Raw genomic sequence first — 13,922 nt, forward strand, 5'->3', positions numbered from 1 at the left:
GAACAGTCTTTTGGGTGAACAGAGTCTTTACTCAGGTGAACAGTCTTTACTCAGGTGAACAGTCTTTAGTGTCTTTACTCAGGTGAACAGAGTCTTTACTCAAACAGTCTTTACTCAGGTGAACAGTCTTTAGTGAACTCTTTACTCAGGTGAACAGTCTTTACTCAGGTGAACAGTCTTTACTCAGGTGAACAGAGTCTTTACTCAGGTGAACAGTCTTTACTCAGGTGAACACTTTACTCAGGTGAACAGTCTTTACTCAGGTGAACAGTCTTTACTCAGGTGAACACTCAGGTGAACAGTCTTTACTCAGGTGAACAGTCTTTACTCAGGTGAACAGTCTTTACTCAGGTGAACAGTCTTTACTCTGAACAGAGTCTTTACTCAGGTGAACAGAGTCTTTACTCAGGTGAACAGAGTCTTTACTCAGGTGAACAGAGTCTTTACTCAGGTGAACAGTCTTTACTCAGGTGAACAGAGTCTTTACTCAGGTGAACAGTCTTTACTCAGGTGAACAGTCACTCAGGTGAACAGTCTTTACTCAGGTGAACAGAGTCTTTACTCAGGTGAACAGTCTTTACTCAGTGAACTCTTTACTCAGGTGTCTTTACTCAGGTGAACTTTACTCAGTCTTTACTCAGGTGACAGTCTTTACTCAGGTGACAGAGTCTTTACTCAGGTGAACAGAGTCTTTACTCAGGTGAACAGTCTTTACTCAGGTGAACAGTCTTTACTCAGGGTCTTTACTCAGGTGAACAGAGTCTTTACTCAGGTGAACAGAGTCTTTACTCAGGTGAACAGTCTTTACTCAGGTGAACAGTCTTTACTCAGGTGAACAGACTCTCTTACTCAGGTGAACAGAGTCTTTACTCAGGTGAACAGTCTTTACTCAGGTGAACAGAGTCTTTACTCAGGTGAACAGAGGTGAACAGAGTGAACAGTCTTACTCAGGTGAACAGTCTTTACTCAGGTGAACAGAGTCTTTTCACTCAGGTGAACAGTCTTTACTCAGGTGAACAGGTCTCTTTACTCAGGTGAACAGTGAACTTTTACTCAGGTGAACAGAGTCTTTACTCAGGTGAACAGTGAACAGAGTCTTTACTCAGGTGAACAACAGAGTCTTTAACTCACTCAGGTGACAGGTCAGAGTCTTTACTCAGGTGAACAGTCTTTACTTGAACAGAGTCTTTACTCAACAGAGTCTTTACTCAGTGAACAGTCTTTACTCAGGTGAACAGAGTCTTTACTCAGGTGAACAGAGGTGAACAGTCTTTACTCAGGTGAACAGAGTCTCTTTACTCAGGTGAACAGTCTTTACTCAGGTCTACAGGGTGAACAGAGTCTTTACTCAGGTGAACAGTCTTTACCTGGTGAACAGTCTTTACTCAGGTGAACAGAGTCTTTACTCAGGTGAACAGTCTTTACTCAGGTGAACAGTCTTTACTCAGGGTCTTACTCAGAACAGAGTCTTTACTCAACAGTCTTTACTCAGGTGAACAGTCTTTACTCTCTGAACAGTCTTTACTCAGGTGAACAGTCTTTACTCAGGTGAGTGCTGGTGAACAGAGTCTTTACTCAGGTGAACAGTCTCTTAGGTGAACAGTCAGGTGAACAGAGTCTTTACTCAACAGAGTCTTTACTCAGGTGAACAGTCTTTACTCACTTTACTCAGGTGAACAGAGTCTTTACTCTTACTCAGTGAACAGTCTTTACTCAGGTGAACAGTCTTTACTCAGGTGTGGTGAACAGTCTTTACTCAGGTGAACAGTCACTCAGGTGAACAGACTCAGGTGAACAGAGTCTTTACTCAGGTGAACAGTCTTTACTCAGGTGAACAGAGTGTCTTTACTCAGGTGAACAGAGTCTTTACTCAGGTGAACTGTCATCATGTGTGTGTGTGTGTGTGTGTGTGTGTGTGTGTGTGTGTGTGTGTGTGTGTGTGTGTGTGTGTGTGTGTGTGTGTGTGTGTGTGTTCCAGGGAGAGACAAAGATCCTGAAGCTGAAGAATCTCCGTCCTCAGGATTACGCTGACTACACCTGTATTGCATCCATCAGGAGTGTCTGTGGCATCAGAGACAAGAGCGCCCACTTCAGGCTGGACAACAGAACAGGTGACACACACACACACACACACACACACACACTAGAAGATGTTTGTGAACCACTCACTCTCCAACATTTAAAAATCCTTAACGTTTAAAAACCCTTAATGTTTACAAAAACTTACCTCTCTGAACACACACACACACACACACAAAGAGAGATTTTACAATTCTGACACTGATAAAATAAAATAAAAAGTTGATTTAAAAATACAACAGTGATAAATGTAAACATTATAAATGTGTCTAAAAGTGAAACTGTGCTCCGCCCTCAGCTCCGCCTTCTATCAAACTCCTTGTGGACGACCCCCTTGTGGTGAATCCAGGGGAAACGCTCACTCTGGTGTGCGTGGCTTCCACTGGAGACCCGCCCCCAACTCTGTCGTGGATGAAGCACGGGGAGGAGGAGCTCCCACAGAGGGGTGTGTCCAGTGGCGGCACGCTGACCGTCCCCGCTGTCACTACTAATGACGGCGGCATCTACATCTGTGAGGCGTTCAATAACGTGGGAAACCCCGCCAAGAAATCTGTCAGTGTACTGGTCCGAGGTGAGTTGGGAGCTGAGAGTCCCTGCACTTAGAAAAACACTTAACCTTTAAGAACACTTAACCTTTGAAAACACTCAACCTTTAAAAACACTTAACCTGTGAAAACACTCAACCTTTAAAAACACTTAACCTTTAAAAACACTTAACCTGTGAAAACACTTAACCTGTAAAAACACTTAACCTGTGAAAACACTTAACCTGTAAAAACACTTAACCTGTGAAAACACTTAATGACTTGTCCAAGGTGTGGTTAGCGTAGCATGCCCGGTTGTGCTCCGTGGTTAGCATAGCATGCTGCATTGCGCTCTGCGGTTAGCGTAGCATGCGGCGTTGTATGTATTTTACATTTGTCATAATAATTGAAGTGAATTTTAATAACAGCATAAATTTGCTTAATCATGGTGACGTGAAATTCTCGTCTGTTCACCACCCGCAGGTCTTCGTAAAGGTCGGTTCTGGATCACTCCGGACCCGTACCACAACGACGACAACATCCAGATCGGTCGGGAGGTGAAGATCAGCTGCCAGGTGGAGGCCACGCCCCCGGAGGAGCTGCAGTTCAGCTGGCTGAAGAACGGCCGGCCTCTGCGCAGCTCCGAGCGCATGGTCATCACGCACACCGACGCCGACGCCTCGCCGGGAACCACCAACCTCGACATCATCGACCTGAAGTTCACAGACTTTGGCACGTACACGTGCGTGGCGTCGCTGCGGAGCGGAGGAAGTCCCGACATCAGCATCGACGTCAACATCTCGTCCACCACAGGTCAGTCAGGCTGTGGGCGGGGCTTGGACCAGCTCCAGTTAATCACACAGTGAATCCATTTTGACGGGGTTTTATTTTGTGGCTGCAGTTCCTCCAGAACTGTCTGTTCCCAGGGGGCGCTCTCACCTCATCGCTCAGGAGGGCGACACCGTGGACCTGCAGTGTCTGGTCTCAGGGAAACCCAAACCCATCATCCTCTGGTCTCGTGTGGAGGAGGGCGGGGCGCCGGCGGCGGCGATGGCGGAGAGTTACGACGGCGTCCTGAGGATCAACAACGTGAGCAGAGACATGAGCGGCGTGTACAGATGTCACACGAGTCAGTACAACGGCTTCAACGTGAAACCACGACAGGCTCTCATTACACTGGTGGTGCAGTGTGAGTAACACACACACACACACACACTCTGAAGGGGCGGGGCATGTTGCAGCCTGGTGTCTCTCACGTCGTCTGTCCTCTGTCTGTCCGTCAGATCCTCCGGTGGTGGAGCCCGTCTCCATGGAGATCCGCCAGGCGCTCGGCCGCGCCTTCAGCCTCACCTGCCACCTGCTGCGAGCTCACCCCGCCCGCCTCCTGCACTACGAGTGGAAGCTGGGGTCCCGCCTCCTGACGGTGGGCGAGCTGAGCGAGCAGAGCGATGACACGGTTTACCACGTACGCGCTCTGAACCGCGAGGGCTACGGCGAGTACACCTGTGACATCACCAACGAGGCGGGGGCAGGACGCTGCTCCTTCCTGGTCACAGGTGAGACACACACTGTGACCTCTGACCCCTGTGTGTGTGTAAATGTGTATGTGTGTGTTTCCAGAAGCTTCTAAAAGACTTCTTTTCTCTCTCCTGTCCTCTCCTGTCCTCTCTGTCCTGTCCCCTCTGTCCTGTCCTCTCTCTCCTGTCCCCTCTGTCCTGTTCTATCCTGTCCTCTCTCTCCTGTCCTCTCCTGTCCTCAGGAAAGGCCTACGCTCCAGAGTTCTACTACGACACGTACGGCGCTCTGTGGCAGAACCGTCCCCGCGCCTACGGCTTTAAGCTTCAGTGGACTCAGATGGACCCGGGAGGCGTGGACCGGGTCCTGGCCTACAGACTCGGCATCAGACAGGTGAGGATGTCTCTGAGCTGTGATTGGCCGGCTGTGGACAGTAGTGATGACAGGTGTGTTGTTGGTCAGGTGGGTCAGTCTCGCTGGTGGGAGCAGGAGATTCCCATCGAGGGAACCGTCCACAAGGGGGAGCTGTTGACCTATAACCTGACGGAGCTGGTCACACCTGAGTCTTACCTGGTCCGCCTCACGCCCATCACTCGCTACGGAGAAGGAGACGCCACTGAACGCATCATCACTTACAGAGGTCACACCTGAGCTCATCATGACTCCTCCTACTCCTGTGTGTGTGTGTGTGTGTGTGTGTGTGTCTAACAGACTTCTTGTCTTGTGTCCCTCTGCAGCTCCTGTTAACCCACATCTCAGTAAGTACACATGCTGCACACTGACACACAAACACAGCTGCTGCTCCTCTGCTGCTGTGTGTGTGTGTGCGTGTCTGGGAGAGTGAGTGGTTTCTTTTTTGTAAATGTATTTCTGACTTGTGTGTGTGTGTGTGTGCGTGTGTGTGTGTGTTTGTTGTACAGGGCAGTTCCAGTGTGGTTTCGAGGACGAGGCGTTGTGTTTGTTCACTCAGGACAAAACTGATGAGTTTGACTGGACACGTCACAGCTCGACCACCAGAGACACCAAATACACGTCCAACACTGGACCCAGCGCTGACCACAGCGGCTCCAAACAGGGTGCACACACACACACACACACACATGTTTGACATGTATAACTTGAGGGGACACTGCATTGACTTACATTCATTTCTTGGAGACATACTCTAACCTTAACCACAATTACGACTGGCCTAATCCTAATCCTAATCCTAACCCTAACCTCAACCTAACCTTAAAACATATCTTCACCTTAAAATGTAGTCATTCACGTTAAGGGGACTTGATTTTTGTCCCCACAAGGAAGACAAGTCCCCATAATGTGACAGTGTGAACAGGTTTAGGTCCCACACACACACACACAACTTCAGTATCAGGAAGAATGTTTGACCTCTGACCTCAGTGCGTTCCTCAGGTTTCTTCATGTACATCGAGACATCGAGGCCGCGGCTACAGGGAGACAAAGCTCGACTGTTCTCACCGACCTTTGACCTGGACAACAAGAGCAACAATCCCCCATACTGTCTGACCTTCTACTACCACATGTACGGGAAACACATAGGTGAGAGGATGATGATGGTGATGATGATGATGGTGATGGTGATGATGATGATGGTACATAGGTGAGAGGATGATGATGGTGATGATGATGATGGTGATGGTGATGATGATGATTCCGGAAACACCTGTGATGATCCCCTGATGATGATGATGATGATGATGATGGATGATGATGTGGTGTGATGATGATGATGGGATGTGATGATGATGATGATGATGATGATGATGATGATGATGTGATGGTGATGATGATGATGATGATGATGATGATGGTGATGATGATGATGATGGATGGTGTGATGATGATGATGATGATGATGATGATGGTGGTGGTAATGATGATGATGATGATGGATGGATGGTAATGATGATGATGATGATGATGATGATGATGGTGGTGGTGATGATGGTGATGATGATGATGGTGGTGATGATGATGATGGTGGTGATGATGATGATGATAATTGATGATGGTGATGGTGATGATGGTGATGATGATGATGATGGATGATGATGATGATGATGATGATGTGATGGTGATGATGATGATGATGATGATGATGATGATGGTGGATGATGATGATGATGGATGATGATGATGATGATGATGATGATGATGGTGGTGATGGTGATGATGATGATGATGATGATGATGGTGATGGTGATGGTGATGATGATGGTGGTGATGATGAATGATGATGATGATGATGATGATGGTGATGGTGATGATGATGGATGATGATGATGATAATGATGATGATGATGATGATGGTGATGATGATGATGATGATGGTGGTGGTGATGATGATGATGGTGGTGGTAATGATGATGATGATGATGATGATGATGGTGATGATGGTGGTGATGATGATGATGATGATGATGATGATGATGGTGATGATGATGATGGTGGTGATGGTGATGATGATGATGGTGGTGGATGATGATGATGATGATGATGGTGATGATGATGATGATGTGGTGATGATGATGATGATGGTGATGATGATGATGATGATGATGATGGTGGTGGTAATGATGATGATGATGATGATGGTGATGATGATGATGATGGTGGTGATGGTGATGATGATGATGGTGGTGATGATGATGATGGTGGATGATGATGATGATGATGGTGGTGGTATGATGATGATGATGATGATGGTGGTGGTAATGATGATGATGATGATGGTGGTGGTAATGATGATGATGATGATGGTGATGATGATGATGGTGGTGGTGATGGTGATGATGATGATGGTGATGGTGATGATGATGATAATGGTGGTGGTGATGGTGATGATGATGATGATGATGGTGGTGGTGATGGTGATGATGATGATGATGATGGTGATGATGATGATGATGATGATGATGGTGGTGGTGATGGTGATGATGATGATGGTGGTGGTAATGATGATGATGATGATGGTGATGATGATGATGATGATGATGATGATGGTGGTGGTAATGATGATGATGATGGTGGTGGTGATGAAGATGAATCAGCTGAGACTTTTGTCCTGCAGGAACTCTGAACGTGTTCCTGCGTCTCAAAGGTTCAACAGTGACTGACACATCTGTCTGGAGTCTGAGTGGTAACCAAGGGAACCGCTGGAGACAAGCCACGGTCAACATCCACCCGAGCTCCGCCTTCCAGGTATAAACCACACCCACTTGACTCAAAGAGACAGGGAGGACTCTTAGTTTGACAGGTGTTTGTCTTCGTCTGCATCAGATCGTGATGGAGGGAGTTCGTGGTTCTGGTGTCGAGGGTGACATCGCAATCGATGATGTCACCATCGAGGAGGGCGAATGTAAAGACCCGCCTCCCAACAGTGAGTTTAGTGTCAGCTGACCATCAGACCCAATCACAACCCGGGAAATGAGTCACCTCTCTCTCTCTCTCTCTCTCTGTTTCTCCTGTACAGATCTAAGGTCACTCGCCCCGCCTTCTTCACCTCCAATATGGCAGCTGTCTTTCACTCTGTGTCTGGCTCTGATTGGCCAGCAGAGGTGACCCCGCCCACTCCTCTACTGTAAACTGCCCCCCTCACAAACACATATGCAAACCCATAACCCCGCCCACATCATGTGCTCCACCCCCACCTTCAGTCAGGGTTGTTTACGACATAAGAAGCTGGAATTTAGCAGAGGTGCATGATGGGAAATATAGTTTACTGTCATCGTATTATTTTAATGTTTAATTTATTTATTTTAGACGTGTGAAAAGAGGATGTATTTTTTTATCAGATTATTTATTTATAATTGTGTTATAATTTCATGTTAGTCCTGACATTATTGTTTATAAAGGTATCTTATTTAATAACATAAATAACATAAGTTTAATAACGTTAAATCTGTCTGTACGAAGGTTTCAGTACGAGGCCCCATGTTCTCGTAAAGTGAGTGACATCACCACCTGAAACATAACCCCCCCCTATTTTACCCCTCGTTGCTTTTCTTAAGCCCCACCCCTCTATTACCTCCTAAGCCCCACCCCCTCTCCAGATCAGCAGTACTGTACCTGAGTTTGACAGACAGCTGCCTCCCTTTCTTTTTCTATGGAGGGGCGTGGTAACTTTCCACAGTGGGCGGAGCCACAGCATGGTCCTGTCGGCAGCGGAATTCATGAGCGAAGTTCATCCTCTGCTGTGACATCAAGTGCCTTCAGACTCCAAGAAGAAACATCGAAACTCAGACATCGCGACGAGTCGTTTATTTACGAAGTCGAAAGGGAGAATAACGAACTAACACGGAAATCTACGTACGATTTCCATTTTTGGACATGAACATGTTTCTGAGGACAACGAGAAGACGATATGAGAAGCCATGGACAGGAAGCTCAGTGTTATGTACATTTCAGAGTAAAAGCACTTCCTGTGCATCTAGGCATTTGGCCTCTGCGAACTATTTTAGTATTTTCAAAATAAGAGCTTTCACAGTGGCGTGATGTTACCATGGAAACGTAAAAAGTTTTTTTTAATTTTTATTGATTTAATGTGAAAATACAAAGCTGACGCTACAGTGGTTAGCATAAACACACGAGTACGGAAGCCCAACACTGTTAGCCTAGCATTAACCTTATGATAGTGGTAAGTTTAACATTAGCGCCAGGAGAGTAACAACCTTAACATTAGCTCAAAGATGGTAGTTAGTATTAGCATTAGGAGAATAAGTTAACTTAGTACTAGTCCTAGCATAGCGATTAGCTTAGCATTAGCCCCAACAGAGTACACAATACGACCACAAAAAGGTACATATGTGTTTACACATGTATGTACGTGTATACAGTACTGGGCTTCCGTACTAGGGAGAGAATGGGGGAGTGGGCGGGGCTTAATGTAGGATAGTTGATTTCAAAGAAAGGTTAAAAAATCTGGACAAGAGGAAAGCTATTTTTTATAACTGTGATTATTCTCTGCAATAGATTCTGACACTAAAATATTATTATAATCATTGATAATAAAAAATATTCCAAATGTTACATTTAACAGTGGTCGGTCACTGTGTGTGTGTGTGTGTGTTAATTATATTGTATCAAAATATTTATATTCTTTCGTTAAAGATCATTTTCTATAGAATAAATCTAACTTTACTTAGCATTCACCACGTCACTGTGACGTCAATGTCTCGATCCTGTGTTTACCAAACATTAAAGCAACTTTTATTTTGAAGTTCTCGATCGGAAGTAGTGGCTGCGCGTGACCCAGTGGGGGAAACGTCAAACAACAGCGCGCGCGGAGTTTCAGTTGGAGATGTCACCGTGGAACCGGTGGAACCGGAGCGGACAGGTAAGCCCCGCCCACCAGGGGGAGAAAAGCCGCGGCCTCGCGCCACTGGAGAGAGTTCCAGGTGAAGACGGAGGAAGAGAAGATGTGTTGTTCTGTTGTTGTCCTGTTCTCTGTCGTGTTGGGAGGACTCGCTGTCCTCACTGTCCTCAGGCGCACGCTCTTTGCGCGCGCCCACTGCACCGGAAACAGAGCCGTGGCCGGAAAGAGCGTCATCATCACAGGTGAGAGAGCGAGGGGAGGAGTCATAACAGTAAAACTAAAACTGTTCAGGTGTCAGGGACTGTGATGTGTTCAGGGACACTGTGAGGACGCACTGTGATGTGTTCAGGGACACTGTGATGTGTCTCTGCTGACTCTGTGATGTGTCTCTGCTGACTGTTTCCTGTGTGCAGGAGGAAACACAGGCATCGGTAAAGCCACAGCGCTGCACCTGGCCAGCAGGGGCGCCAGAGTGATCCTGGCCTGCCGGAACCGTGACAAAGCAGAGGCTGCCATCGCTGATATACAAAAGGTAAGAAGGAGGAGACACAGAGGGCGGAGCCTGTTTTCTGATCTGATGACGTCACAGAAAAATAAAATTGCATCGTCTTCATGTCACAGGAAACAGGAAGTACTGATGTGGTCTATATGCACCTGGACCTGGCCTCTCTCAGATCAGTCCGCAGGTTCACTGAAAGCTTCCTGAAAACTGAGACAAGACTGGATCTACTGATCAACAATGCTGGTACGCACACACACATGAACACACACACACGCACAAACACATGAACACACATGCACACACACACACATGCACACACACATGACACACATGAACACCACACACACACACATGAACACACATGCACACACACACATACACATGAACACACATACACACACACACACACACACACACACATGAACACACATGCACACACACGCACACACACACACACATACACACACGCACACACACACATGAACACACATGCACACACACACATACACACATGCACACACACATACACACATGAACACACACACACTCACACATGAACACACACACACACATACACACATGAACACACACACACACATGAACACACATGCACACACACATACACCTTGCACACACACATGAACACACATGCACACACACGCACACACACATACACACACACATGAACACACACACACACACACACATACACACACATGAACACACATGCACACACACATGAACACACATGCACACACACATGAACACACATGCACACACATACACACATGAACACACACACACTCACACATGAACACACACACACACATACACACATGAACACATGAACACACACATGCACACACACACCTGAACACACAGTGTGTGTTACAGGCCTGGTTGCTGATGGACAGACAGAGGACGGCTTCGGTGTCCAGTTGGGAGTGAATCACTTAGGTCACTTCCTGTTGACATGTCTGCTGCTGGAGCGACTGAAGGAGGCGGGAGGAGGACGAGTCGTCACTCTGTCGTCCATGGCTCATCGCTGGGGACACGTCGACTGTGAGGTACAGTACACACGTACACACACACAGACACACAAACGTACACACTGATTGAGACAATAATTCACTTTTCTTAATGTCATGTAAACTCGTTAGTCCAGCTCATGTTAGTCAGACTAATGTACCTGGGTCATGTGATTGTCCCCTCACGTCCGGCGTGTCCTCCCCAGTCTTTGACTTTCACGTGTGTGTGTGTGTGTGTGTGTGTGTGTGTGTGATGTTTTCAGGCTCTGCAGGTGAACAGACACCTGGGCACCGGTCGATACAGCTGGCAGTTCTTCCAGGCGTACTGCAGCAGTAAACTGTGTAACGTCCTCTTCACTCACGAGCTCGCCAAGAGGCTGACAGGAAGTGATGTCACCTGCTACAGCGTTCACCCCGGTAATTGGAACAATCATTTTTCAGCTTCTTAAATGTGAATGTTTCCTAGTTTCTTTGCTCCATAAAACAAAGAAATCATTTGTGGACATTTGAGAATGTCCTCATGTCCATGTTTGACAAACACTGATCAATATTTGAATCAATTAAAGGAGAAAATAATCGTTCTGCAACATTGACCGAATCCAATCCAAATCGCTTCTGCGTCACATGACTGAGACTAAGGTGTGGCTCCGCCCCCTCTGCATAGGTATCGTGCACACAGAACTGTCCAGAAACGTCAGCCTGTGGCAGAAGGTGTTCATCGAGCCCGTGGCCCGGCTGCTGTTCCTGGACCCGGAGGCCGGAGCTCAGACCACGCTGCACTGCTGCCTGCAGGAGGGAATCGAACCTCTGAGCGGACGCTACTTCTCCTGCTGCGCCGCACAGGAAGTGTGTGCCCGGGCGCGAGACGCCGCCGTGGCCCAGAGACTGTGGGAGGTCAGCGAGAGGCTGTGTGGACTGTGTGACAGTGGACAGACGCTGGACCAGCCGCAGCTTTAACTCTGGACACTCTGGTGCGTCATTGATCCACTGGTTGAAAAGACGTCACTAATAAAATCTACATCATCTAAGAAGTCGTTCTCGTCTTTATCTCTCACTGTGAGACACTAACCACTCACTCTCCCACACCAAAGCCCACAGAGAACACACACACACACACACACACACACACACTGATTTTGTCTCTTCACTGTTTGAAATCCAATGTTCAGATTGAGCTCAGTGACACAGAGTGACCACACGAGGCAGCAGAGGAGCAGCAGCTACAACCACTGGTTTTCTCTGTCAGGGTTGGTGTGGGAGAGTGAGTGGTCATGTGATCATGTGGTCATGTGATCACACACTTGTGTTGTTAGAAAGTTAAATAACTGCTGAGTTTTTTGATGATGTGGTTCATGTATTTACATCAGTGTCTTCGATCAATAACAAAATAAATAATCACACTTTTCAAAAGTCAACCTTTAATGACGTTCGTTTCCTGATCACATGATCAATAACAACCTGTCACGTGTGTTCATTGGCCTGATGTCAGGCTCTCAGAGGAGGCTGAACGGTCAGCAGACCCAGGTCAAAGGTCACTGTGGTCCAGTCTTTGCTCAGAGGTTTTCAGGTTTTCCAGAAGTTCGGGTTCTGGCTCATCCTCCTCTGGAAGTTCTCGTACCAGCGCAGGACGCAGCTGGACGGGATGAAGGTCTCGCTCGGGTTCGGCGTCATCTGCGCCTGCGTCACCGCGAACGACGCGGTGAAGTTGTACAGACTGTCCAGCATCTTCTGCGTGAACTGGACGAACGAGTCCACGGTGGACACGGCGGAGCTGGACACCGGGATCTGCTGGGCCAGCTGCTCCAGAGGCTCCACCGACACGCCGAGCTGAGCCACGGAGGAGGACACCGAGGACACGGAGGTCCCGAAGAGAGGCGCCGGCCCGGGGCCGCCCTCCACGGCCTTCAGCCCGGAGATCTTGAAGATGGCGCTGGGTTTGTCGTTGGTGATGAAGCCGAGCAGCTGCCACACCGGCCCGCCGCCGCCGCCGCCGCCGCCGCCGCACGGGTCCGGGAAGGAGAAGTAGACGGCACCGCCCATACCGGCGGGGAACGGCACGGTACCGAGCATGAACACGACCACGTGCTTCACGTTCTCATAGTCCGGCAGGTTGAACAAGAACTTATCCGAAGCGACCTGCACCGCGTCTGTCTGCACGAGCCTGCCGGCGACCACACACCCGAACATCCGGGACCTGCCTGGACCTTTAGCCTTAGCTTTAGCTTAGCCTGGTCTGAACCGCTGTCACCGTGATCCAGTGAAAAGGCGGAGGATCGAACTCCGGAAATAAACAAGTCGATCACGTTACACGGCGCTGTTTCCATTCACACATTCACACATTCACCCATTCATACAGCGAAACTAGCGCGCATGAGCGACTGTGTGGAAAGTTTTAGCAGCGTGCTTCATGATAGCGCGCCCCCTGTGGCCGAGCCCAGTCCTGCGGTTTGACACATACACACACATGTCATTTATCGTCCTCGTCACAGAAAAAAATAAATACAAATAAAATATATGCAATTCATTTTTATTAAAAAAAGTGAAGAAGCAAGATGAGCAAAAAATGCACTCTGTAAATATAACACACTTTTTTTTCATGTTAGTATTTTTCAATCCAATCCATTTTATTTGAATAGCACATTTTAAAAACAATGAAGTTGTTTGCACAACAAATACAAAACAGTCAAGTAAAGAAAGTTAAAGTTAAAATACATTAAATAAATAAATAAATAAATTAAAAGCATATAAAAGGCAACCATAAGATCAGATAAAACACTGAGAAATATAAAACTACAACAAAAGACAGACAGAGACCACACACCTCTCACGCTGTATTAAAAGACGAGATTCAAAAGTGTCCAGGGTGGGGGCTATTTTGACATGGCTCAGGAGCTACCACTGAAAAAGCATGGTCCCCCTGGTGTTTTGCCTGCTTTTTG

The 13,922-nt window shown here is 47.4% G+C and overlaps 3 protein-coding genes across 3 annotated transcripts in view; 2 read left to right on the plus strand and 1 right to left on the minus strand.

The window, feature by feature from the left end:
- LOC122782964 (MAM domain-containing glycosylphosphatidylinositol anchor protein 2-like) overlaps positions 1-7,887 on the plus strand; it is a 14,048-nt gene extending 6,161 nt beyond the window's left edge. Inside the window, exons 5-17 of the mRNA XM_044047576.1 lie at positions 1,979-2,111; positions 2,378-2,650; positions 3,087-3,416; positions 3,505-3,792; positions 3,887-4,159; positions 4,363-4,511; positions 4,581-4,758; positions 4,856-4,876; positions 5,039-5,194; positions 5,532-5,678; positions 7,210-7,340; positions 7,419-7,518; positions 7,612-7,887. Coding sequence (XP_043903511.1) covers positions 1,979-2,111; positions 2,378-2,650; positions 3,087-3,416; positions 3,505-3,792; positions 3,887-4,159; positions 4,363-4,511; positions 4,581-4,758; positions 4,856-4,876; positions 5,039-5,194; positions 5,532-5,678; positions 7,210-7,340; positions 7,419-7,518; positions 7,612-7,700 — 2,268 coding nt within the window. The 3' untranslated portion in view covers positions 7,701-7,887. The remainder of the gene's footprint in view (positions 1-1,978; positions 2,112-2,377; positions 2,651-3,086; positions 3,417-3,504; positions 3,793-3,886; positions 4,160-4,362; positions 4,512-4,580; positions 4,759-4,855; positions 4,877-5,038; positions 5,195-5,531; positions 5,679-7,209; positions 7,341-7,418; positions 7,519-7,611) is intronic.
- Positions 7,888-9,197: 1,310 nt separating this feature from the next.
- LOC122782965 (dehydrogenase/reductase SDR family member 13-like) lies at positions 9,198-12,011 on the plus strand. The gene is made up of 6 exons (XM_044047577.1): positions 9,198-9,695; positions 9,867-9,985; positions 10,075-10,198; positions 10,850-11,022; positions 11,247-11,400; positions 11,648-12,011. The coding sequence occupies exons 1-6, from the start codon at positions 9,557-9,559 to the stop codon at positions 11,938-11,940; spliced, it is 1,002 nt and encodes a 333-aa protein (XP_043903512.1). The 5' UTR covers positions 9,198-9,556; the 3' UTR covers positions 11,941-12,011.
- Positions 12,012-12,384: 373 nt separating this feature from the next.
- Positions 12,385-13,418, minus strand: hikeshi (heat shock protein nuclear import factor hikeshi). The gene has a single exon (XM_044047731.1). The coding sequence runs from the start codon at positions 13,168-13,170 to the stop codon at positions 12,547-12,549; it is 624 nt and encodes a 207-aa protein (XP_043903666.1). The 5' UTR covers positions 13,171-13,418; the 3' UTR covers positions 12,385-12,546.
- Between the last annotated feature and the right edge of the window lie 504 nt (positions 13,419-13,922).

The sequence above is a fragment of the Solea senegalensis genome, linkage group LG16 (genome assembly GCF_019176455.1).
Source record: "Solea senegalensis isolate Sse05_10M linkage group LG16, IFAPA_SoseM_1, whole genome shotgun sequence".
Taxonomy (NCBI): domain Eukaryota; kingdom Metazoa; phylum Chordata; class Actinopteri; order Pleuronectiformes; family Soleidae; genus Solea; species Solea senegalensis.